Raw genomic sequence first — 27,735 nt, 5'->3', positions numbered from 1 at the left:
GCGAAGATTGAGTCTGACAGGCTAATATATGTTCTCAGTGTAACGAGGGAGGAGGTTATGCCAATAGATTACTTGATTACAAAGCACAATGTGATTTACATCTGAAAATGTTTACAAATGTTCATGGCCGCATGCTTTTCTAAAAGTCTTTTTAAATCAGCTCCATTAGCAGAACTGCTTCTATTGTTGTGCTGAGAGACGTTTTATTTCCTGGCTCCACTTGACTCTTATTTATGAATTTAATTAGAATATCTTTATAAGAAAATTCCATTGTTTTGTCTTGTTGGGTTTTATGATTTTTTCTGGATTTCTTTTGTCGCTCTACTTCTCCACACAGCTTTCACTTTGGGACAGATGATCTGTATGCATACACGTTGGCCAAACTCACGTCTTTTAGCTGAGCTCAAATGAGAATGACACCCATCATGTAGCAGATCATAATTCCATAGATCCATTTTTTCTGATGTATGACATCAAGGGCAGGACTGTATTCATACAAGTAAAAAAAACACAAGTTCAGAATTGGCCAGATTTCCCCAAGAATGTCTTCAACCTTAATCTATTTAAAAGGCTTTTAATTTAAATGTTTAAATGAAATGAAAGGTTTTTCATTTAAAAATAAATAAAACACAATAAAACTATCCATGTTCTGTATTCTAGTGTGGCTAGATTAATGTTAATTTTTAATCTGGATCTGTCTCATTACCACGCCTGCTTCATGGTGCAGCTGAAGACACAATCAAGGTTCCCCTTAACCGATCCCTTCTGAAGAAAATATTCACTTCAGTCCCAAAATCTGCTTGTAAGTCCATTGAATTTGAGTTCCTCGAAGTCAAGACGGAAAAAATGGATGCATTCTCATAAATACAAACGGAGAACCAAAGATGCTTCTGATGAAAACTGAGCAGATTCTTCTGCCGTCTCCTTCATCCCGAGCCTCCAGGAAGAGAGCGTTTGGTACCGATGCACAGGAAGAAAACTAAAACTGAACAAAAACATACACGTCTTTGTCTTTGTTCCCATTTTTCACGAGCTTAACTCAAAGACGACTTTTTCCATGTACACAAAAGGCCTAGTTCTCTCAAATACTGTTCCCCCATTACCCCACTAACACCTCTTACTCAGTAAAGGAGAAGTGCCCACAGAGACGTGCTCACTAATACAGATTTAGATAGATTTGTGAACAATACTTGACAGAAACGAGCCTTTTGTGTACATACGCAAAGTCTTAGATCTTTAATGGCAACAAAATCAAAAGTGTTTTATTCATGTTTTTGTTCAGTGTGTCTGTGTAAGTTCACGGCTCACTGATGCTTGTTTTTATTTACAATGATGTTGCACGGCACAGAACCAGAGTGTCACAGCCATAGATTTCATTCAATTGTTTGTGTTTCTGTTTGTATGTTTGTGCTCGCACATATTCACATTGCCTCGCTACCGCACAGCCGTGTGTGACTCAGTCCTCGTCCTACAGATCTGGAAAATTATTTGTGAGACAAGGAAGCCTGCAGACGAGCCAGAACGTCACCGGAAACACTTCTGAGAAACTTTGTTCTATGTTTTTGGCAATATTTCAACAGTGAGAGGTAGAGAGACATAAAACCACAGCCGAGAGCTCCCGGAGAACAATGACTCCACCACGCACTCCGCTCTGGGAGTGAGATGTGGGTCTTTGGACTTCTGGAGATCCATCAGGAGCCACGAGGACGCAGGCGTTTGCAATAAACCAACAGAAGAAGCACAACAGTAAGGCCGGTTCAAGTCTCTGTTTGCATGTTTGGAGCAGGGCTGCAGATGGAGGTGGAGGTGGAGGTGGAGCAGGCTTCAGGCCGGCAGGGACCTGGTCGGTAGTGGGAGGGGGTCCGTGAGGGAGGGACAAGTCTCCTGAGTCCTGGCCAACAGAGCATGCTTCTGGTTAACTAGAACATGCTCCAATTATTTAAAAAAAAAAAAAATAGAATATACACAAAGGACGTGGCGCTCGGCATTTTTGTACAAAAGCAGTACTTCCTGTTTGTGGAAGGTTTTCACATTATCAGTAGAAATGCCTCCTGGAATCAAAGAGCTCCTCCGCCCTCCCTGCTAGTTTTGTAAACATTTGATATCAAGAAAAGAGACTTTGTGAAAGGAAGTGGAACTATAAGTAGCAACAGTTATTGAGACGTTGAACCTCGTCGCCCAGTTATGAGCAGTGCAGCCCACCTCTTCTTCGGGCAGGCGGGTGGATCCAGCTCGGAGGGGCTCCAGTGTCCGAGGCCAAACGTTCCTGAAAGTACAGCAGGAGGTCAGGCCACGTCGCGTCCAGTGAGGAGCAGCGGAGGAAGAAGTTGAGGGAAGACGGCCGCCCTCCGGCTCTAGATACGGCTCACACGTCTGGCAAGGAGGGGGTGGATGGCCGGCGGTGGACAGGGAGTGTAGGGAGGAGGCAGGGGCCCCGGTTTGATCCCTCGGGTCCTCATGTAGGACAGGAACTGGTCTGGGATTTCAGCCAGGACCTCTTTAGCCAGACGAGCCATGCTGAGGATGTGGTTTCCTCTCCGGTCAATGTAATCTCTGAAAGGTACAAACTGAAGAGGAGGAGGAGGAGGAGTAGAGGAGAAGGAGCAAAAGCAGCATGCGGAGGAAGAGCATCAGGAGGTGGTGGAGGTGGAGGAGGATGAGAAGGAGGAGGTGGAGGAGAAAGAAATAAGTACGATTAAATATAAAGTTAAGCAAAGAAAAGGAAGAATATGATGTGCAAAGTAAAAAAAGGGAAAGGATAGAAAGAGTCAAAGTAAAAAGAGTAGAAGAGAAAGAAATTGAATGATGGAAGAAATAAAAGAAACACGAGGAAAGAATGAGGACATGAAAACAAAGTAATTGAGAAGGAAAAGGTGAAAGGAAAGAACAAGGACAGAATCAAAGTAATGGAAAAGTACGTCAGAAGAAACAAGGTAGAAAGAAAAGTAAGAGAAATTGTTTGAATTTGAATCATCCAATGAAGAAGAGAGCAGAGATCAGACCTTCATCAGACCTTCATCAGACCTTCATCAGACCTTTACCTGAACAATGTCCCGCTCAGCGTATCGTCCCTGAGAGGAGATCCTCTCCTCGTCCCCGTCCAGCTCAATCATCTCTGCAGAGGAAGCACATTGGACAGTCAGGAGACATTTTACCTCCCCGAGGAGGAGGAGCAGGAGGAGGAGGAAGAGGAGGTGGAGAAGCAGGGGCAGGAGGACGAGGAAGAGGAGGAAGAAGAGGATGAGGAAGAAAAAGAGCAGGAGGAAGAGCATGAAGAGGAGGGGAGAGGAGGAGCAAGTATATGAGAAGGAGGACCTCTGGAGGCCCTGGCCTGAAGCACGCACACACACACACACACACACACACACACACACACACACACACACACACACACACACACACACACACACACACACACACACACACACACACACACACACACACACACACACACACACACACACACTTACCATCAAACTCTGCCGGTCCCACTCCTACTATGATGATGGACATGGGCAGTGATGCGGCCTGGAGAAGAAGGAGAAAAGTGTGAATGAGCAGAAGGTGTCACTCTCTCCTCCATCCGTCTCCACCTGTCTCCATCCCTTACTGACTGTGGTAACTCTATGGAAAGCCTGGGCCCGGTGGGGGAGAGAAGAAGAGTCCCATTGTTAAGACACAAATCCACCTCGCCTTTCTCAGAGCTCCTCGTTCAGCCTGCTGCCAGAGTTTCATTTCAAGCGTCTACAACTTTGTCTAAACTTGCCAAAGTCGACAGCTTCAAAATTGCTTCATTTACATCTTCCTGCGCCCTGAGCAGCCGCCAAACTGCTGAGGCAATATTGTTCAATAAATCTTGGTGGATTGGGATACTGGGAATACAGTGGGAGCGAGGGATGATGAATGGGTTTTTCCCCGATGTTTCATAACTCCTTATTATGGTTATTAGACGACGACCAGATCACTTGAGGAACAAGGGGCCGCGGACTAAATAATTACTGTTGGACCTTACTTTTACAATAAGATCACAGGGAGGCGAGGGCCTGTGGTGAAGTTTAAAACAAATGACCTCTCCCATAATCGTCCCACACACATTAACTCTCGTCACTCTCATTGGGAAGCAGAGTCATTAGAGCTGACGGTGTGCAGGGGAGCTGGTGGTGGTGGAGGGGAAGTGTGCCCAGGTCGACCACCTCGCCTCTCGCTTCCCTCAACACACAGACTGAGAAAGAGACAGAGAGCACTGGAAGGCAAAGACAGCAGCTTCTCATTGTACAAATGACAAAGCACAAACTTGCTGGTTTCTGGTTCTTGTGCTGCTGCAGAGTGACCAGAACCTCCAGGGTTCCTCTCATGTCTCATATGAACCTCATACCAACATTGTGACTATTCATGACAGTGGTTTGGAAAACGGCTTCAGTTACATGTGGTCGGGATTACCCGACTCAAAGGCAGGGGCCAAAAGGATCGGAGGGTCCAACAAAGATTCAAAAACAATCAAAAAGGAACAAAAACAATAACTGAAGCTCAGTGACCACAAACAGGAACACAAACTGGACAGAAAGAAACCAAACCAGCACAAAGAAACACAAAGCATGGTTTTAGGCAGCGAGCCGTCCAGCCGTCATGTAGACAGTCGATTTTCTGAAAAGACAGACGAAAAAATAGCAGACGTGTTGCTCAAAGCTAAAATATGTGTATAATGGCCATCACTACTTGTCACCGTCTAATTTTGCCTGAATTCATATTTTTTCGCCAAAATATAGCGAATTATCTGCTCGAGTCCACAACTTGTAACTGAGTTCCGGTTTAGTACCACACCCAGTAACTGATTGGTTCATAACTTCCGTGACTCATCCTGATGCGTTCACATGCTGAAGCAGCGAGGAGGAATTTGGATGAATTTTCATTTGACGATATGGAATTACATCTGCAGAATCCACACTGTGTGGGACAAATTCTATAGAAACTATGATTGATCTAATTTTTCATTTCCAAAATGTCGACACGTGTTCAACTGCACATCATTCATGCTATTAGCCAGCTGACTATGCAAGAATAAAATTTTCTTTGCTGTGAAAAAGCAGATTTTCATGTATGAATTTAACAATCATGCTTGCTTCATCACCAATTTCTTTCTTTCTTTATTTTAAGGATACCACTTAGTCCCTGCCAATGCAGAGTTTTGTTGATTTTGAATTGAATTGTTATTGTTGAAAGTTTTATTTTAATCGTGTAAATGTTTTTCTTTTTTTCTCTTTCTTTTCTTTTTGTGAATGGACCCCAGGAAGCACATACAGTCAACTCCAACAAAACAAAAACTAGACAATTAAACAACAACCAGACCTCCACTAATTTAACATTATTTCTCCATTGATCACAGAGTTTTTTAGGTCCGTTTTGAAAAACAACATGAGTGCTCATTGACCTGATTGATTTATGTGCGACTGTGACATACTGAGGTCTTGGGACCTCGCTATAGGAGGCCTGCAGATCACAAATAAGCATCTAATATTCGAATAAAAACTAATAAGAGGATAATAGAAACTATTTCACAGTTCAGAGTCTACAGTTGCTGAGTTTAGGGGAGCAGATAGAAGCAATGTGTCAACTACAGGGGGCATAAACAAGTACATGTAGTGAAGTTTGGAGTGAGGTGAGTCAGGTACAGGTACAAGTGAAAACCATCACCACTAAAAAGTTTTTAACAAAGCAAGATCCATCAGCAAAAATGTCCAGGAGAAAGGAAATATATTACTGTTATATATACTGTATTACACATAATTTCATATATATTATTTCCCCCACACACACGCAAAACACCGATTTTGGCCTAAACCCACGACGCAAAGTAACTACAAACAGACAAAAACAACCACAAAGAGACATAAACACAGTGACACAAACTGACAAAACAGCCACAGGAGACACAAAATAATAATAATAATAATAATAATAATAATAATAATAATAATAATAATAATAATAATAATAATAATAATAATAATAATAACAACAATTATAATAAATTTGATTTATAATGCAGTTTACATTTAAACAATCTTAAAGTGCTCCAGGAATACAAGAATTAAAAGGTACGTCAAAGAAAGAAAAACAGTTTAAAAGGAACACATAAAACACAAATAAGAAAAAGGCTTAATTTTTTTAAAAGGTAGGTTTTTAGGTTTAGTTTAAAAGCGCCAGCAGTTTGTGGAGTCCTCAGGTGGTTCCAGAGTCTGGGTGGAGCAAAGTCTCACACCCAATGACGTCACCACGACGTTCCTAAGGGCTTGGTGCTGGGCTCCACCCCTCTTCTCCATCTACCTGCTCCCCCTGGGAAATGTCACTGCCAGTCATGGAATATAACTCCACTGCTTCGCTGATGACACTCAGCTCTACCTCCAGACACTCCCCACATCCTCCACTCCCCTGTGGAAGATCTACCCTGACCACTCTCTTAGAACAACTAAGAGACTTAAAAAACACAGAGACTATAAGAAAGAACTCAACCACAGAGACACAAATATACCACAACGAGAAATAAAGCAACTACAAAGTACACAAAACAACCTCAAAGAGACACAAACAAATTACAAAAACCAAAACAAATTGCTAAACACCTACAAAGAAAGACAAACAACCCCAAACAGACACAAACTACTAAAAAGACACACAAAACAACAGCAACTCCAAAGAGACAGAAAACAACCACAGACAAAAGCAACCACACGGACACCAAGCAACTGCAAAAAGACAGAAAACAACATCGGAACCACAAAGCAACCACAGACACAAAACAAACAAAGACATAAAACAACTAAGAGACAATAAACACAGAGACACAAAACAACTAAGAGACGCAAAACAACTAAGAGACAACAACAACAAAGAGACAATAAACACAAAGAGACACAAAACGACAAAAGACAAAGAGACACAAAACAAACATGTGAACATGATTAACGGCAGACAGACAGTAACACTGAGAAGTGTGTAGAGTAAAAATGTGAGATGGTACGTACATTGATGATGGACTCCTTGGTCTGCGCCATGTCTGTGATGACTCCGTCAGAGATGATGAGCAGGATGAAGTACTGCGAACCGTCTGTCACTGCTGATGCATACCTGCACACCATGAAGAGACGCCGGGTCAGAAGTCCCGTGAGCAAAAAACTGAGAGGACCCAGGAGACAGCAGACGTAGAGCCGACACCCCTCAGTTCTTCACAGAGACTGACGCCCAACATTTTATCATTCCAGAACAAAAGCTGCGATCGTCATCCTCACACAGGTTTATTTATCAGTTTACCACTGAATAATTCACATGTCATGAGGACCATATCTGTGGAATTTAATCGGTGTACAATATTAATGTTGTGCATCGGTAATCATTTGTTTAACACTAAAATGTGCTTTAAAAAAATATAAAAAGTTAAATCACGCTGAGCGCACACACAATGGTGAAGCGCTCTCCCCTCACAGTGAGAAGGCCCTGGTTCAAATCCAGCTTTGTCCTTTCTGTGTGGAGTTTGCATGTTCTCCCTGCGTCTGTCGGTTTCCAGCTCCTCCCTGAGCCCGGCTCTGTGTGCCTGCTACTGATGGCTCAGCCGCTCCAAATGGACCCAACGGGATTAATACACTGACTGAGTCTGGGTCTGAGTACTGGATCTATCATAAAAAAACATAAATTCTCCATGTCCAGTTATCGCTGATGCTCTGGGGTTCCAGAACCTTCTGTGAACTCGTTGCTCAGCTCTGCCGTCCAGCTTTTAGCCCATAAGTAGACTTCTTTGTTTTCGTCATCACACAGTCAACTGCATTCTAAAAGGCCTCACAGTTGTTTATTTGACATGATTGGCCTTCTCTGCCTGCCTACGTGCCGAAGTGTCCTTGGGCAAGACACTGAACCCTAAACTGTCTCCATTGAGAGCGACAGCGCCTTGCATGGCTCCAATGGGGTGTGAATGTGTGTGTGAATGTGTGAATGTGATGAGCTATGTAAAGCGCTTTGGGTCTGTTGTCAGTTAAAAAACACTATATGAGTTAGTCCCTTTACACACACAGCTGATGATGAAATGTGGTCGAAGTTCTTATCACAGTCTGTGATGTGAGTTGGAAAACTCTGGAGTACAAAAGTGCTTCGCATCGGTGTGAATTAGTTGCTTTTATCCTGCATTTAATGTTCACTTGAAAGAAGCAGCAGAGCTTCTGGTATTGCAACTGAGGAGAAAAGGAAATTTCCATTAATCAGGTTTTGGTGTTTTTGAAGCGCGGGTGTGAACAAAAACCCATTCCGTGTTTGTTTTTTTTGTTTTTTTTTCATATTAAAAGGTTCAAAATTCACTGTGACTTGAAGAGTTGTTTATTCTGCTGCAGCTCATCAGTCTGCACTGATTGCCTGTTTGTCGTCATCACTGGTGCAAACTAAAACACCACGGTAAACATTCCTCACAGGTGGGGAAGCAATTAGTACATTTATTCCAATCTAACTTCCTTCGCTTCGCAGTTCACTGTGCAGCAGCTGTTGAACACGCACACAGGCACACGCACACGCACACACACACACACACACACACACACACACACACACACACACACACACACACACGCACACGCACACGCACCCGCACACGCACCCGCACACGCACACACAGATCTGTAAAAACTAGCAAAGCTGAAGATATTCCGATAAGTTTTACCTGCTCAACTCACACGTTTCGGCCCACGTGTCCCTGTGACTACAGAGCACCTACCTGGCCACATGGTTGATGACAGGAGAGAAGTGAGTGGGTCCGTAGAGTCGCACGGACTTCAGGCTCTGGTAATATGCCTCCATCACACCCTCGATACCGTTACAGTACGGGTTCTGTGGGTTCCCATTCTGAAGAGAGAAAAACACCAAGCAGGAGGAGTGAAGGAGAGTCGCGCACACACACACACACGCACACGCACACGCACACACACACACACACACACACACACACACACACACACACACACACACACACACACACACACACACACACACACACACACACACAGGAGGCCAATGTTCAGCAGAGGACTCAAACTCAGGTCCAATGCATGTGTTCCACGTCTCCCTGCTTCAACACGGCTGATTGCAATGAGCAGCTCGTTGTCTGGCTTCGTGCTGAAAGTGGAGATGAACCATCAGGACATTCTGGGGAGGGAGACGTGGAAAACGTGCAGGGCTGCGGATCCTCCAGGACCTGAGTTTGACACCTCTGCTTTACGGTCTGCAGTTGAAATCCACAGATGCCATGCTTATTTTAGACAGCAAAGGTGACCGCTGCCATGAAAAGTGCTTATCCTGCATTCAATGTCTTGCTCAAGGACACTTCAACATATGTAGAGGGTAGATCAGGGTAGACGAGGGATTAAACCCACAACATTGCAGATCACAGCCTCCTCAAGTGAACTTTTACTGTCTGAAACTGAAGCATCCGGTTGTAAAACAAAATTTCATTGAAAACAATTTGTCATTTTTAATTCAGTTATACTTTGATCGCAGCCTTCTTTTTGCATCAGATGTTGAATTTCCTGGGACAATTGGTTCGGAGCTGAACAGCACATGAGCATCTTTTCATTTCAGTGAGAAGCATCCACAACTTTTATTCTGAAGGCACAGGGAAGCTCTCCAGAGGGTAAAATGACAGTTCACTCAATAACAAAGAACCCAGTCATTTAAATAAGAGAGGATTCACCTGTTCTGCCTCTGAAGACGCTATCTCAATATGCTAATTGGTTTTACATTGGACCGGTCTATTTATAAACATCTACATTTCATACAGCTCTTTCCCCCTCAAACTGATGGAAAGTTCAGGCCACCAACTAACGAACAGTTTTGTTGAAACTCTAACAGAGGCAGCAACCACTCGCCCACAGTGTGTCCCTCGATCAATGTTCCATCTATTTGAATGATCAGTCATGAAAAATGTCCACCCTATGCAGCTTGCAGTGTTTGATCGCCTCCTGTTTTGTTTTTTTTCTTCTTCCTGTGATGGATTTTAAGTTAATGAATGTTTGATGAGGCTACTGTGTCACTTTCTTCAGACCCCTGGAGCCTGTAAATCTTTTTCTCAGAACCTTTTGGGTACATCAACCGAGCCCTGACAGTTCAGACTCTATGTAAGTCGGTTTAACAAGGTTTGTTCAACACGAAGTTGTTTCACCTCAACAATCAGACAGTACATGTACAGTACATGTTAAATACGAGCTGTCAGGTCTCTGTGTCTGTGGCCTTCCTCCGTCTCATCATCAAGCACTGCTTTCCCTTAGTCCATAGTTTCCTGTCTTCCCCTGTGTCCCGGCTTCTGAGTCCCGTGGCCCCCGTCCCCTCTGAGTCCCCAGGCTCTAGATCAGGGGTGTCCAAACTCGGTCCTGCATGTTTTAGTTCTCTCCCTGCTTCAGCATAACCTGAATCTAATGATGATGTCATCACCAAGGTTGTGAAAAAGCCCAATAACGAGCCTTTCATTGCAATCAGGTGTGTTGCAACTGGGAGGAGCTAAACCCTGCAGGACGCCGGCCCTCCAGAACTGAGGTTGGACACCCCTGCTCTAGATCTTCCCCCGTCTCTTGTCTTTGGGCCGTCAGGTTCCATGAGTTCCACTGTCGAGTGGGCAACGTCGATCTGGACTCTGGAAAACTCTGAAGGTGGAAAGACACTGGCGACTTCACTCCACACACTGGCCTCTGTGGGTCTACATGGGAAATGTCTTTTCTTTCAGATGGAGAGTGAATAAAAGCATATGTGGTCAGCTAGCTACAAATGAGTGAAGGTTTTAGAGACGCATTGTTTCATCCATGATGACAGGATGGAAGAAACGGGCTGTTTTCAGAGGAATGCTCCTTTACTGGAAGACCAGACATTTCCTAAGGGGTGACTTTATGAGTTCCCAGTGCGAGATGTCCCTGCGTGTGCTTTCCATTGTTTCTCAGCCCTCATGTCAGCTCTCTGGCCTCTGGTTTCTGCTTCAGCTTCTTTGTTGTCTGGTCAGCTTGTTTTCTATGGGACAGGCTCTGTCTGACCTTTGTGGTCTAATAAAAGCCGGAGAGGTTGGAGTCGACGCCGGCCTACATTGCTGGCTCCGAGTCCGTTCCTTCTCGTTACCACTCAGTGTTTGATCCAAAGTGCTCAGGAAACCAAAGAGTGAATTAGTCTTCAATTCTCTTAAGTATTAGTTCAGTTGTGCTTTTAAGCCTTTGGATTTTATCCAAGCAGAATGCAGATGGACTGTTTCTATGTTGCACTGAGCTTGTGCGCCCTCAGTGTAGTAGCCATCTTTAGATTATTTTCTTTATGACTGATTTACTTCGTAACCACTCGTGAATGACGACATGGCAATGTTTTACTCGTTGAGTTCCATACTGACACGCACGGAAACGCACACACGGTAAAACAACCGTGTTGCTCCGCCGCCATCACTCATTTATTGTTTTCAGCATTTCAAAATCTCAACAAAACTTCAAAAAAAGAGAGACAAATAAATCATAGTAACTCTTCAAACGTATTACTCTCATTGAAATTATGTTATCTGCTTCCTTTTATCAAAGTAATATTCATACATTATAGACACAGCTATTCAACAGAAAATGGCGCTTACCCTCAGTGTTGCCTGTGTTTGCTGATTACAACACCACAGGCCAACAGTTAGTCTATATAAAATGTCAGCCGGCTAATATTTGTGAAAGATGTCTTCAATTTATCCAAGGATGGTTGGGGCATCGTGCTGTCATTAAGTTTCTACAGTATTAGCAATGCAGTTAAATTCACACTCACGCACCAGACTTTGTTTTGATATTCTGACAAGGAAGAGGGCCAGCATCATCCCGAAGGGGAAAAGACTATTGTAGATGTTATTCATGAAAGAACGATGGCTCTGAGGGATCTAAAATTTATTCTCCAAATGGACATGTCTTGGAAGCCAATTGCAGAGTAACAAGATTACAAGCAAGCCCGCTGAAACAGATTGAAAATGGTAACCTAAGGGCCCAAACTACACGATACTCCAGTGTTATCAAAAGTACTACCCAGCATAAGAGGGTTGGAGGCCCAGAGGGACGGGAAACACAACCTGACATTACATTTTTGCCTATACTTCAGGCTGACACTAACTCTTCTTGGTGGGTGATATCCTGAGGTGGTCTGACAGGAGTCCTTCCACTGCTGCTCCTGCAGTCTCTTTTTGTTTACTGATGCTGAACCAAAGCTGCATGAGAGCTTGTGTTTTTCTCACAGTCTTTGGAAAGCTTCGGATCCGACGGCTGACTGCCTTTACAATATGACAGAAAGCCACCAAAAAAAAACAATCAACAAGATTGACGCTGCCCATATGTTCAGAGCTTTCTCATTATCTCTGTAACAGACCGTCCTGACAGACTCTGCTTGGTTAGCCTCAAGCATACAAAGAGTACGTATAGACACACACTGCTCCACTTGGAAATGGAGCTTGCATAACTGTGTTGGATTAAGCGTTAGCAGGGCTGCTGCAGTCTTTTTTTTAGATCTGTTTAAGGCAAATCCTTAATGGATAGATTTATGCATTCACGCCTTTTGTCTGAAGGTGAGCCTCGGATGAAACTGTTACTAAATGCTGGGCAGCTGTAACACTATAAACCTCGCCAGAGCAACATCTGGATGTGGGGATGGAGTGGGAAGAAGCTCATGGATGGTGGAGGGATTGGTGAAAAAGTCTTGACGCCCAAAGTGCCGTGGACGGTCATATGAAGTGGTCAATGTAGACTGCCTATGTTTTGCATCATCTTCCAATCTTTGGGTTGGTGGTTTGATTCCCATATCGGCTGTCATGTCTCCTCGTGTGCCCTCGTTATGCTTGTGTGTCCGACCTGTTTTCGTCCTTTATTTTGTGCTCACCTGTCTTGTCTGTCACTTCACACTTGCCCGTCCTGTTTGTCCTCCCTCTGTGCCTCTGATTTGGTTGACGTGTCCACCTGAGTCTCCACAGAACTCAGGAGAACAAGGGGAGCAGCAAGAGACGGCTGCATCATCCCTCTAAGAAAAAGCCTCTTTGGTCAAACCACCTTTACTGTCCGAGCCGCCCATGAATGGAATCTCACCCCCATAACAATAAGGAATGTCAATACCTATAATTAATTTAAAATACAGTTAAAAAAAAAATGTCTCTATGAAAATCAGAGCTGTCATCGCTGACACGATCACCTCTCGCTGCCCCCTGCTGGTCTCTGGTCCCTTGTCTGCTAGTCGGACTTGACTCTGTTATTGTTGGGTTTTGTAACAGTTGTATTGTGATGTCTGTCATGTTTGGTTTCAAGTTTCTTTTAACAAATATTTTTACTGTGTTGTATTTTATTGCATTGTATTAAGTGTATAACTGTAATTGTTTTCCCTTTAGAATGACACACAGCAACTGTAAGGACTACAGACGAAAAATAGCCATTAGGCTAATTCTGGCACATTTTTTGCAGCAATGTATATTAATATGCACTGTCCCTATAATAAAAATAAATTAAATGAATAAACTTCCCCAGTGTACAAAAACCCTCTCCCCTAATGTGTCTGTGCCAGATCGTCTCTTCCGTCTAGTCTTCCCACAACTATCTTCATGTTTTTCTTTAGTGACCTTTTCGTGTTTTCAGACTGTCCTCGTGCTTCGACCTTCTTCTTGTGTTAACCTTTGGATACCTTCACCTGGATTCAGTAGAGACTGAAAAAAACTCTTTGAAAGTGTACTGTCATGTGTGAGTCTGTTTTTGGGTCCAGCCCTTATACCTGACATCTGCCTACCCATCTGTGGAAAGGTTCTGGGGAGAAACTCTACTTCTTGGACGGCAACTGTCCCCATAGGTATAGAAATGTGTGGCTGGATGTGACTCGTCATGTATTTGAATGAAGACCATCTATCACGAACGGGGTAAGAATGGTCAATTCTACATTTTAGATCTTTGAAGTTTGATACAGCGTTCACAAATAAATGGAAATAGAGTTGAGATAATTGCGACCACCTTCGAGGCGCCAGTAAGACTCCTTCTGCCATTATAAAGCAAATCCATAATGCAAATGTTCTTTTCTATCTGAGTCATTTGGCTTCCATCACCAGAGTCAAAGCTGGTTCAGGCCATCTTGGACCATTTTCTAGTGAAGCTGCTCGAGGTTAGGACTGCTGCTTTCTCACTCACCATGTGTCACTATTACTATTACATGTCACTAACATTTGTTTTATTTCCTTTTTTCTCGGGGGTTTCGGTGGGTTTGCGTGGTCCGTGTTTGCCGGCGACTGGCTGAGGCCATGTCGTCCGAGCTGAGGAAGCTCACCCGCAAACACGGGATCCGCATCTCGACACCTTTCCCCTGCAGCGTGGAGCAGATTGCTCTGGCTGTGGGGGACAAGGTCGGTTACAGCAGCGTGAAGGCGGCGGCCCGGATGAACGGCGCCGTGGTGAACTTTATGGACCGGGTGGAGAAGGCCAACTCCGTTGTGCAGACGGGAATCACCGTGCTGGACAGGTTCGTCCAGGTGCAGCCGCTGTCCCAGCCTTCTGTCCGGGTGATCCTGTCCAATGTCCCTCCTTATGCTCCAGATGAGCTCTTAACCAAGGAGCTTTCCAGATTTGGAAAAGTCGTTTCTGGCTTCAAAGAAATCCTGTCTGGAATTAAGTCTCCGCTGCTGAAACACGCAATATGTTTCCACCACCTCAGAGCCTGGTTTTGCAGGCTTCTTACTATAAAAACAGGAGTTTTTCCTTTCAGCACCCAGCAATCCACATGTCATTTCGTGTGCGTTTTGTTTAGTCTCCCAAACTTAGGTTTTTGTGTGGTGTAACTTGTTTCCAGCTCACTGTGACTAAGCGCCTTTCAGTCTCGACAGAAAATACCTTTACAGCCAGACACTGTCAATTGTTCAAATAGTTCAAATCAGAGTTATGAAATAATGTTGGCCTTGCCATTTAATGGCCATATTTACTTATCGTTTTTTTTTTTAAATTCCAGCTCCTGTCTCAGCCGGCTCTGGATATTTATCTTGTGTGCCCAATGCTGCTGTTGCAAAGAGATAAAGGGAATCCTTTCTGTCACTCAGGACTTTGCGACATGATTTATGACCCTAAAGAGAGTGGGGTGAGGTGGGTGTGGAGTGTGTGGGACTTCCAGGGTACTCCTGAATTTTATTGATTTATGACTCTTTTGACATCATGATTTATGACCCTTTAATGACCTCTGATGTTTTAAGAGCACTTTTACAACCTGTCTGTTGATTTGTGACTCCACTGATGTGTAGTTTTAAGGATCTGAATTTCAACAGCTTGTGAACAGATTTCAAAGAGGTCCTGGAGAGGTCAGGACGAAGTTCACGTGAAGAATTGACATGAGGTTCTGAAAAGGTTGTATAGTTTGTTTTCGATTTGATTCTACGTTCTCTTTTTCAATAAAGTACCTTTCCCTCACCTAGTTGGTTAGTTAAACTTTTGAAACTATATAATATAAGATGGCTGAGAAACAAGTCATGAAAAAAAAACTGTGTTACAATCCCAGCCATCCTGGTGGCTTCGGAGGAGTCGACCCACTTCATAAAGTCATACAAGATCAAACTGATTAGAAAATGTCAACGATTTCCTGTTATCTCAAGACGCCTATACTCTGCACCAGGATACATTTCACCAGGAACAGAGTTTTTTTCCAAACCTCTCAAACAATTTCAGGCAGATCTTGGTGATATGTGGGCTTTAGCAAATGATCTAAAGGCCTCGGTGGTTCAAAGATTTAACTCTTCATTGAAAACTAGAATGTGGACATATGGCGGAATGACATTATGAAGGATTAGAGCGTGTTGGTGATCTGACAAAGCAGAGATCACGAAATCATGGGAACACATTCTATATGGTGCAGATTTATTGGTTTTTTAATAATCGGGTTGTAGACATTGGAGTTTATTTATTTAAATCACTGCACTTTAAGAGATAACCTGAGATGAAGAGGTAAATACCTGTTGTGTGAACATATGTGGCTGTTTCTAAATGTGGGTACTACATGTGTATATACATGTCTAGAATGTATAGATTTAGTCTATTGTAATAGAATACTGTATTTATTTGTAATATTTCCAATATTATCATTCCATAATCATGATCACACATTATAGATATTATGTATCATACATAATTACATTATTTAAAAAATATGTAAGTTATCCATACCTTTTCAATAGATAATTAGCGTTAATATAATAGCGCTAACATATATTATTTATTTATGGAGAAGGGGTGGGATTTAATGTGTGTGTGGGGGCTATGTTTACATCGGGAGATGGTTTGGTTGCACTGTTCAGAAACTTGCAAATTAATCTCAAAAATCATTGTAAAAAGAATTGTGATAAAATCGTGATCGTGATTTTATTACAAAAAAATAACAATATATGTTTGCCATATTGCCCACCCCGTGGACATATTTCACAGCTCACAACATCAGACTTTACCTTGATGCCTTGCAAGACTTAAGGTCGGCACACACTACAGAATAGTCGGGCCGATTTTAGTTCCGATCTCCTCCCCCCGGGCATCGGGAGCATAGGCCCGATTGTCGGATGTCTGCAGAAAATATCGTGTCTGATATTCCTGTGGTGTGGGTTATGTTAAGAATGATTTTGTCGGGTCCGATCCACTCGGAAGGAGAGATCGGCAATAATCAACATGTTCAATATTTGCGAGGAGAAGTCCTGTAGTGTGTTCTGCTGGAGGAGCCGAGCAGCAGGGGGGGTGACGTCATGTGAACCGGGATGAAAACCAACCAGGCTGAAAGCAACACTGCTGCTGCAGCCAAAGCAGAAAGTTCCTGACTCGTTAATACCTGACTTCATGAGAGTATATGATATTAATTTATTGGACAATATAAGAGGACCTGCACGGCACTGATCACTCAGTTTCACTTTATTATTACTCACTGCTCTTCTTTTAATTTATATTTTCCATCAGTTTGTTTTGAGGCTGTTTCCCAGTGTGAATGCATTTTGTGTTGGAATATTAATTCATCACTGTGACAACAGAGTAGATGTGCGCTCCATAAACTCATGTTTCTGCAGTTATTTCAGACGTGAGCATTATTATTAACCTCATTATTACAGATCAACCCTCATGCAGCTAAACAGACTTGGAACAAGTCAAGAACAAAAACATCCTTCAAAGCCTCAGTGTCGAGGATTTGATTTATTATGTCATAAAGATCACTTTAACCACTCCGTCTCTGAGTATTCCAAGTGTGCGGGACAATCCGTGCACCAATCAGGAAATTGTTAAAACAGGCAGGTAATTTTCCAAGAGATCTGACTGGTCAGTAGACGGCGCCTTCATTCTCTGCTCCAGGGTTAAACATCAGAGTACCAGGATGATTTATTCCAGTAAGAAGTGAATCTGCTTCGCAGTACAGAAATCCCAGAGTTAATCCTGAAGTTACCTCCATAAAAGAAAATCCCAAGTCGTAACATAGGCCCAAGGTTGATTTGTGGCAACATGTTTGTTTACATGTACATGCCGTGTTTTACACTGAAGTCACGTTTGACTATTGAGCGTGAAGAACATAGACCTGAAATGGTTTCATAAAAGTCTATGGTGCAGAGCCTGATACTCTGCTTAACAATCGGTTAGTGTGTGGTGAGCTCCGTAGTCACAGATCAGAAGAGGAAGATCTTGTGCGATCTGTCTTTTGTGATCATCAAGTGTGTGGTCTCTTGTTCGGTGAAGATTTTAAAAAATGACAGAGAACTTATTGATGGATTGTTCTATGAGGCAAAGCTGTAAAAAGTCAAAATGGCTGAAGACTGGACGTATCAAGTGGAGAACATTTTAAATGGACGTACTGTGAGGGGAGAAATACAGGTTATGGTGCAATATAAAAACTGGCCTGAAAAACAGTAAATAGTTGGGCCAAGGCCGCAGATTGGAAAAATATATAAACCCGCTGTACAGAGAGACACTACTGCATTCTCTTCTCCGGGCCTTCATAGAACAAACAAGCAATGATGGATTCCACATCACCCTACCCTACAATGCTAGGAACAGTGTTTTTAAAAGCAATACTATCTCAAGTTACACAGTGCAAAATTATGTATCCCTTCACCGGGTACAGGTGATTTTACTTTATTCAAGATGGCCAAAGTAGCTGAAGAAACTCAAAAAAAATTTTCGTACAAAAACAAAAACCGGAATCTGTATGTTCTGTATGCTTAAATCTACCTGATCACCAGGCGTGAAGCCAAGCCTGTTTTAGTTTCAAACATCTATCACACAGGATACGATGTTGAGAACAGACTTAGATGTAACTGTATTCTTTTTACGGAAACCACCAACCCTGACCCATCATTTATAGTTAACTTGATTAAAAAAAAGTTTTAAAAGTCTGTATACATTTTAACATGCACAGTTTTTTTTATGATATTTGTGTCATATTTGCATTTTTATTTATTATTATTATTATTTCTTTTTCTCGCTCTCTTTTTTTCCTTTTATGTACTTATGTTCTTTTTTTCATATGGACCTGTGTCTGCAAAAAAGATGAAAATTTATTCTGCACCCAAAATACACGCAGATGTACGTAAATGTTCTTGACATATTAAGATTGTGGAAAGTAAACTAAGTAAAGTATTCTTGGGTAATACAATATATTAAGTATTTTCACATTTCTACGCTATAATTTCAACATTTTATGCAGTGTAGAATTTATTGTTATTACCAATTCTATACGTCTATTTTTTGTTGTTTTTTTGAACAAACCTAACACTTTCACCGCAGCCCCTCATGTAACTGTGTTCAGTGCTGATTATGAGATCAGGTCGTGAGGACGTGCACAGCCTCACGAAGGTACCAGAGTGGTTGTAAAGCCTTGCTGCATTTCCATTTTATTACTTCTTTCAGCACTCTAAGAAAGCTCTTAGCAATGATAAAAAACACTGCCACCTTCTTTTAGCAACTTTCTGTGATGTTGTGCATTAATCCTGTAATTTCCGGCATTTCTGGCTCGGTGGAGACCTCGCAGAAGGTGACGGTTGAGGAATAAATGTGGAATTAATGAATAGGCAGATGGTTGACTGTTTTATGTAGGCAGAGATAGATATTTGGTCAGAGAGCTGCTTGAAAAGGATGAAGTCAGAAGTGTGTGTGTATGCCCGTGCAGAGATCTCCTCACCAGTGCAAACTCATGCGAGACGCGTCCGTCCGGGGGCAGCTTGGCACCGAAGCCCAGTGCAGGAAACATCTTGTCGCTGTCGTAGTCCTGGATGATCTCCCCGACAGCTCGCAGCGCCATGGCATAGTCGTTCAGCTGGTACGGACTCATGTAGTGGAGCGAGGTGGGCTGGGACGGGTTCCCTGGGACCAAACCGCGCAACACAATTAAAACACACATCAGCCATCGCACTGTGATTATGCCTGCCTCCCCCTGGGCTGTGAGTGATTTAGAAATACTTTAAAAGAAGAAGGGGAGAGGGTGAAAGGAATAAGAAGGCAGACCAGAGGCTCAGCTAGGATGAAGTGAAGTGATGAAACTACATAGAATCATCCGTTTCCTCTCTGAGACAAACACGTCTTTAAATCAAGCAGATCTGATGGGGTGTGACTCTGTTCTCCGTGGAGAGCAGCTCATTTTGCTTTTGTCATTAAATAGTTGTCACTGATAGATGTACTGCTGTTTACCTGTGGGGGGCTCATAAACCTTCACTGAGGAGAAGTGTGTTTAATGACTCTGCAAACTGGACAAATAGAAACATCAATGTGAAGTTGAAGCCCCAGATAACATTCACACAGTAATCCAACTTTTAGATCGTTCTTCTTCTCCTCTTTACTCTTTTTAGCTGATTTAAGGAGTTAAAGTGTCATTAAAGAAACTTAAGAAGACTGATAGGGATTTTATCACTTTGTAAAGATCCACCAAAGCTTCAGCACCCTTGAGGGGTTCGATTAATGAGCGCGAGCTTTAAAACACTCACCGTTTGATGCTGTGAAATCGATCGCCACTGTGAAATTAATCTGAGTCCTACAGGGGAAGAAAAGAGAAAAGAGGGGGGAGTGAAACATGGAAGGATCCTTCAGAGCAGATTATTCACGGCATGTTTCCGAGCTGGGGGCTTCTTGTCGGAGCTCTCACCCTCCTCTGATGTAGTCCAGGAAGGATAGCTCGGTATCGACCAGGCAGGACAGCAGGGTGACCTGAAACCACACATCCTCACGTCACTGCTCAACCTTCAACACGTTCAACCATCACCTGCAAAGCTTCCACTAACACCTCGTGTTTAAAGCGCCTGTGTTCCTCATCAGTCTGGTTTCTCTCCCAAGAACCCGGGTCAAGAACTTCAGAGGAGACAAACTCGTCCATAGTTTGGATCCGGGCTCAGATCAAAGTGTTAAAGTTTTATAGAGCCCCGATTAGGTCTGAAAAGTTCAAAAACATATTAATGAAGTTTTAAGTCTAATCTAAAGAATCCAGGAGGCCTTTTAAAGTCCAGGTCGTGCCCCGCCCCGGACAAGTTCTGTAATATAAATTTTTTTTGATATGGCCGAGATTGTTGTAGACCTGGTCCTGGACCAATAAATCCTATCCGCTGACATTGCAAACAGAGCGGACCGGGACCGATTTATTGTCTCAGACAGAAATTCTGTCCTATTCCACCCTGTTTGAGGTGTGCTTTAGGCTTATTAAGTCTTTTTTTAAATCATCTTTATTCTTCTCCTCCTTTGCTGTAAATAAAACACTCATGTAGCCTGAAAATCTGATCATCCGCTGCCTCTCTACATTCTTGTTAGCGGGATAAAGGTTAATATATGACATGTTTGTAATAACAGGCTCAATGAAGAAATTCAATTAATTTCCTGCCACTTGCTGCGTTACAGTTACAAAAACAATTCAAACCATGAACAGTTAAAAACAGAGTCTATAATGTGGGCGTTCAGGTGTGAAGACAGCCTGGCACAGCTTGTTTTTAATTAATTGGAAGCGACATGCAATACAGCTTTTTTTTTTTTTTTAAATGTTTTTTCTTTAAACATCAGGAACACAGAAAGACAACCTCTCTCTTTGGTGTTGGCCCCAGGAGGAGGTTGTGGTCCGTACAGGCTACAACATGAAGCTGCTAAAATTAGATTGTTTTAAATACATAAAATAATCTAGTGTAAGTCTCCAGCCCCTCTAACACAGCTCAATACCCACAGATGCTTATTGACCCTGTAAATTAAAAAAAAACTCTGTGGAAACAAAAGGCAGTTTCATTTTTATGTGGATTGAGTGTAAATACTGGCAGCTCCTCATGCTTTAACACACAATCCGAGCTGTGACAGTGTGAAGGATTGAAGTGCTGTGTGTCTGCACCTCTCACGAACCCACAACATGCCTCACACACCTCCAGGATTCCTTTAACAATCCACAAAACACACATTTTGTGCAGTTTATTTACAATAAACGATGAACAGTGCTCTAACTGTACTCCACATGCTTTTTGTGTGTGTGTGTGTGTGTATGTGTGTGTGTGTGTGTGTGTGTGTGTGTGTGTGTGTGTGTGTGTGTGTGTGTGTGTGTGTGTGTGTGTTAATGGGTGGAATAATCAGAACCAAGATCAGTAATTCTACTACACACCTAGAATTAAGATATATATTTATTACCGTTAATAAAACAAAACTTTTTTTTTATTAATCTGATCAAATTGATTCTGCCAGAGAAATCAGATTGTGCAGTTTATATGGACACTGAATAAAGTGATCAGACTGTTGGTTTATATGCACCATATTGTTTATATTGGGTCAGTGGATCAGTCCCATGATGCTTTGCACTGTGACACCCAGTGGTTCTTTTTAACATTTCCCTCTAGTGCCATTATGTAAAGCCGCCACAGTTCTGACCGTTGGAACTGATCACATGGACTGTGATCAGACCATTAATACCGTAACACCAAATCCTTCAATCAGACAGGACAGAAATGCTAAATATGAAGAATCTGCTGACACTGTCCATCATAATCACTTATTACAAAATGTTGCTCTCTTTCCTCACAGCAAGAATTTCATGGTTTCAAATACCAGCCAGGCCTTTCTGTGTGTAGTTTGCCTGTTCTCCCCATGTGTGCCTGGTTTGCCTCTATTCCAGTTTCCTCCCATAGTCCAAAAACATGCATGCGAGGTTGAATGGTGACACTAAATTGCTCCTCGGTGTGAATGCGAGTGTGTGTAATTCTTTGCCTGATGGACTGGTGACCTGCCCAGGTGTACCTGTCGTCACCCATAGTTAGCTGGGATTGGCTGCAGTGCCCTGCAACACTGATGGACGGACGGATGGATGGGCTGAGACTTTACTCAAAGGCACGTGCTGTCCATGTGTGTCGACCAGGCGCCTGTTCAGCAGTTCTGTTTGTCAACTCGGCAGCAGTGCTGGCTCCCCGCAACGAGATATTTCCTGTGGCCGTCTCAGCCTTGCTGCGCCATCAACCACTGGGATCTTTTGCCAAGTCGTCCTAGTGTGCACCGTGTAGGACCATCATTGTAGGCGCAACCACAGTAGGGCTGGGCGATATGGCCTAAAAATACAAGCTGAGATTTTCTCGCAAAACATTTTATCTCCGATTTTTTCCCCTACTTTTACAAGAAAACAAAAGGTACAAATGACACAGATGTCTCAAAACAAGTTTTAATTTTATTTCATCCAACTTAACAAAATGAGCCCCTGTTTATCTCCTGGAATCAAACTGCCAGCTGTTCTTTTGCAAAACATTAAATAAAATAAATAATAATAATAATAATTCTGCAGTTTGAAAGGAGACTGAATTGTTAACATTCACGTTAATAAATGCACCATTTTCAAAAACATTAACAAAGAATTCTCTCAATAGGTCTTAACCTGAAGACGTATTGATGCTGGATGCTGGACGTATTTCTTAAACAAAGAAAATCCTGGTGACCGCGTGGTAGAAAACGCCATTGGTCACTTGACCCCCACTAGGGGGCGCCCTCAGACTCCTCCTGTAAGCTGCACCCCTGCACCTCACCGCCAGGGGGCTCCACTAACTCCGCCGCACCCAGAGGAGGAGGCTGCTCTCTGAACCTGAGACCAGCGCGAGGAGATTGGTTAAGATGCGGCCTGGCGCCACGGGGGGTCCGGAACTCAAACAGATGAGACCCTCGTCCAGCTCGCGCTCGACGCCATCACTTCACGCCACCTTCTGGCAGTGCCATATAAGGACTTATTTTGAATGTCAGTACATCACAGCATCATAATATATTGAAGTTGTTCAAAAAACATCTGTGGAAAAACTTTATGCGTGTATTGGCCTAAGTAATCTGTATCGGTGAACACTCAGATGCAAGTACTCATACACTACTCATTTTGGAAAAAGTGGTATCAGTGCATCCCTTATATATATATATACTTATACTGTATATAGCTGCCGTGAATAAATAAGTTGGAGTGTTGGGGTGCTTTTCATAAGAAATCTGGTCTTTATATAAAGTCTGTCACTGTTTTTACACTGACCATTTTAAATTGAAAATTATTCTATAATTTTAGTTAGTTTGCATTTGGCTGCATTACTCTTACAACATATTATGTCAGTGAAATGTGTTTAAGAAACTAATTCAGACTTTACAATTCAGACTAACGTGCCAGTTGCTGAAACGATAACGCATGTTTTGGATAAAACCTTGTAAAGTCACCAGTCAACTTCAAACACGTGGGAGAAAAACTGGAGTACCCAGCGAGGAAATGCCCCCACATACAGGAAGAATATGCAAACTACACACAGAAATGAGTGAACACAGAAATGAAGAGGCAGAACGTTGACAACGGCCAAGGAAAGAGGCTTAACGAGGAACATTATGTGCCCCAGTAAAGTTATCGAAGGATTATCAGAGACTTTAAGTACAAAACACTGATAAGCCAAAAAAGCCTCATCAAATCTGTTTGCCGTTAGCATTAGCTCGTCTCCAGACAGAGTTCCGTCCGGTTCCTGGGACACAAACAGGCTGTGACGGTGTTTTGTGACGTGATTGGGAATTTCTGGGATTCTCTATGACAGGCTCGACATGTTCCAAACTTTTGGCTCATCGGGAGCCTTTACAGCACATTAATAGGAGCCAGAACAGGTTGATGTAATGTCCAACGGCATGCATCTAAGTAATCGTTAAACATTACACCAAGTTTATTGTTTATGGCATTGAGTTAGATGGACCGTGGATGGAAATAGTCGTGGTTAAAAGCTGATGTGATGCATGTGGAAGCTTGTGAATGTGGCTGAAGCAGACCAAATTAGCCCACCGAGGGTTGAGACGAGCCTAAACGGGATGCGCTTTAAAGGATCCTGACATCTGACGAAGAAACACATCTGAGAAGATCACATGAAAGCCCAAGCAGATAAACAGGAAGTCTAAACGTATAAATGTAGCTGGAGGTGGAGCCGTGGAAACGTGTTTGAGTCTGAATGACGCTCACCGTCCCCGAGTTCAGGTACTTCTTCTTCTTCTTCCCTTTCTTCTTTGGATTTAACACCTGTGGACAAATCTCAACTTTAATCGGTTTGTTGATTCAGTTGTGCATTATGTGTGTCCCAGTTACGCCTTAACTTGAAAGATCAATATGTAATGTGAACAGAGCCTAAGGAAACATGCTGATTTGGATTAGTACTGACTCTGACAACACTTCTGGAGCCTCCCTCATTTTGTACTCATTTAACATACAGTGAAAATATGATAATAAATGATAAAGAACAACTTTGTGAAAGAACAAAGTTTCTTCTAAAAACAAATAAAAGCACAGGACCTGAGGGACAAGACTCAACGGAAAGAGAAGAACCAGTGTCACATCCCTGCAGGGTTTTCTGTGCTGAACAGAAGCAGAATCAATATTTTGCATTGATTTATTGATTGACTACTAAATCAATAAAAACTTTCCAGAGAAATGTGACGTGGTACTTCCCAACAGGGAAGTGAAAATCCAGAGGATGGATCCAGCTGACATTGAGGAAAGATCCAGAAAACACTGATCCAAACAGGAGCACCTGTTCACACGCTCACTGTGGTCTGAATTCAATGTGAAGCTGAAGAACAGACGTAGATCTGTGTTTTATCAAGATCATTAAAACCAGAGCTTCCTCTTTCAAAGTAAAAGCCTCCAGCTGCCAGTTATCACTCGTGAACTTGTGCGTGTGCATGTCTCACCTCATAGATGTGGAACTGTGACTGACTCCTGCACATTTCTCTGTAACTGGTGCTGAACTGTCCGATGAAGTCGTGGCTGGAAGAACAAACAGTGTCAGGTTCTCCTCTGATAGTTTGTGCTCCATCAGAGGACAGAACAGTCCGATATGAGTAGAATCCAAAAAGCATTCCCGACTCTGCACATGTGCGCCCATGTTGATGCACTTTATTATGAGAAATTCTCTGTTTCATACCTTCTTAGTTCCTAAAATCTTTTTGAATTGCCTCTATTTCCTCTCTTTTGTTTTCTCCCAGCTTTGACTTTATGACATATCATCCTTAACGTTGTCTTTCTGGCTCAGATTCCGATTTGCTGTAATGCTTCAACATTTAGCATAACTTTCAGGTTGCGGGTTCGATTCCCATCTCTGCCTGCCTACATGCCGATGTGTCCTTGGGCAAGACACTGAACCTCAAACTGCCTCGGAGGATGCAGTGAGAGAGTGAGTGGTTGGTGGTGGTCGGAGGGGCTGATGGCGCAGATTGGCAGCCTCTCCTCCGTCAGCCTGCCCCAGAGCAGCTGTGGCTGCATACGTAGTTTACCACCATCCAGTATGGAGGGAATGAATGATGCAATGTAAAGCGTCTTTGAGGGTCAAGAAAAGTGCCACACAGAAACACACAGTATTCAAGCTGATGCTCCACCCTTGGGCCACCATGCGGCCCCTGAGAAAACTCCCACAAACCTTTAATTATCATTTCCTTAGTGTAAGCAGTTTATCAGGCTTCCTACAGGAGCTCATTAAATCAGGCCCAAGTGTCTCTGAAGTGCTGAGCCTCACAATGTGCAGTGTAAAACACACATTATCACTGTACTATTCAAAAGAAAAACCTGCATGGCTCTCTCACCCTCCATCTCTGTCCCAGTCGTAGACCTCCACCTTGATACTCCTGTAGAAAGAAGAAGAGGATGAAAGGATGAAAGAGATAAAAGCTGCAGATTTACCGTGGTTCTACTATGAAGAATGGCCACCAGATCCTCATCAGGATTCATTCGAAGGTCATTATCACAATATTGTGCTATAAAGAGCTGAGTGGATCTCTCTTTTGGAGCTTTTGGAAGAACCAAGTTTTCTGTTTGACTTTCATGTGGGCGTTTATCCACAACGGACTGAAGTCAGAATGTTGGGAAAAGGTCCACTTTCTTCCACTATCTCTGATGCTATAAAAAAAACCTCCGTCCTCTGGTTTTCCAGGTTTTTCCAGTTGCTCACACACTAAAGTGACCGACACAGCACAATTATTTAAAAATGACACACATAAAGCAGAATCTTTTCTCAAGTCTCCAAACCACTATACACATTTTCTGCTTTACACATATTTTGCAATTGAAAATGGCACTTTTTAGATGCACTGAACGCGGTCTCTGCATAAGACACAACAATCTGACGTAAACTCACATATTTGCCATTTCAAAACACTGACATTTAAAATGACAGTACATGAGCTAGACAGACAGTATATGTGCCACCTGGACAAACGCCTCGGCGGTTAATCGTTACCACGTCAATCAGGAAGTAAGCGTTGTAAAAAGACCATAGGTGAGCATCTTCTCTTTTTCTTTTTTTTAAACATTGCAGAGATAAGAAGAGGGAGGTTGAGAATGAGAGGGGGAGGAAGAGTGAGAGGTAGAGCTGGTAGAGGAGTTCATGGCCAAAGAAGAATGTATGTGTGTGTGTGTGTGTGTGTGTGTGTGTGTGTGTGTGTGTGTGTGTGTGTGTGTGTGTGTGTGTGTGTGTGTGTGTGTGTGTGTGTGTGTGTGTGTGTGTGTGTGTGTGTAATTTAAAGGGCTGTAAGACGCGACCATAGCGGAGGAACTGGACAAACGTTCATTTGGTTCCTGGACGCTGCCATGGTAAATTTGGTTTTGGAAAATAATGAAATCAGATTACAAGAAATTCAAAGTCACATCATCCAAGACAACACCATGTTCAACAACATTCAACAAGTCAGTCTGTCCACATCGGCTCGCATTCTCAAGTGAAACCAAATCACAATGAAACTACTTCATAATGTGAAGAAACTCTCAAAGTTTACAGTACACTAGAGGAAACATTGTTTCCCAGTATTCTAAAAAAACACCATATTGACTGATTCGCAGCATGGCGGTGAAAGATATGCATTGGCTTGTTTGGTGGAACATTTATAAAAAATACATGTATCAACAGCATGTGTGTACCTGCAAATAACTTTGTGCATGTGAATAATTTGAACTATTTAAGTATTATAGCAAAGTATACTAAAGATGAGAATGCTTTTTATCATGCCCAGCAGTGTGTAGTGAGTTAGACAAAAATCAGGTAATATGAATTAAGTGTGTGCCACTGTGTACAGATATTTGATTTTGATAATACTGTATGTAGTTTTGGTTGCAGTGCTTCATTTTGCAGGAAATAAGAAGTATTTTGCAGTTTGGGTGTGTGGTTTTGTGAATCGTGTTAAGTATTTTGATTAAAATAGCCTCGTTTGCAAAATTGTGTTTTAGCAAATGGAAAAAAACCAACCACAGTAATTAAAT

At 42.6% G+C, this 27,735-nt stretch overlaps 1 protein-coding gene across 1 annotated transcript in view; it reads right to left on the bottom strand.

Moving 5' to 3' along the window:
* Positions 1-2,354: 2,354 nt before the first annotated feature.
* The window catches only part of LOC308116829 (copine-8-like), a gene marked incomplete at its 3' end in the record, with an annotated part of 105,608 nt that continues 80,227 nt past the window's right edge, over positions 2,355-27,735 (bottom strand). The window contains exons 10-20 of the mRNA XM_080475257.1: positions 26,067-26,108; positions 25,179-25,254; positions 24,454-24,510; positions 20,131-20,192; positions 19,973-20,019; positions 19,174-19,355; positions 8,753-8,880; positions 7,023-7,125; positions 3,471-3,528; positions 3,042-3,115; positions 2,355-2,567 (exon numbers count right to left, since the gene is read on the bottom strand). Coding sequence (XP_080331383.1) covers positions 2,355-2,567; positions 3,042-3,115; positions 3,471-3,528; positions 7,023-7,125; positions 8,753-8,880; positions 19,174-19,355; positions 19,973-20,019; positions 20,131-20,192; positions 24,454-24,510; positions 25,179-25,254; positions 26,067-26,108 — 1,042 coding nt within the window. The remainder of the gene's footprint in view (positions 2,568-3,041; positions 3,116-3,470; positions 3,529-7,022; positions 7,126-8,752; positions 8,881-19,173; positions 19,356-19,972; positions 20,020-20,130; positions 20,193-24,453; positions 24,511-25,178; positions 25,255-26,066; positions 26,109-27,735) is intronic.

This window comes from Lipophrys pholis (assembly GCF_963383615.2).
Source record: "Lipophrys pholis genome assembly, chromosome: 11".
Lineage (NCBI taxonomy): Eukaryota > Metazoa > Chordata > Actinopteri > Blenniiformes > Blenniidae > Lipophrys > Lipophrys pholis.
Note: the sequence above shows the minus strand (reverse complement) of the source record. Positions and strands in the feature narration are given on the sequence as shown.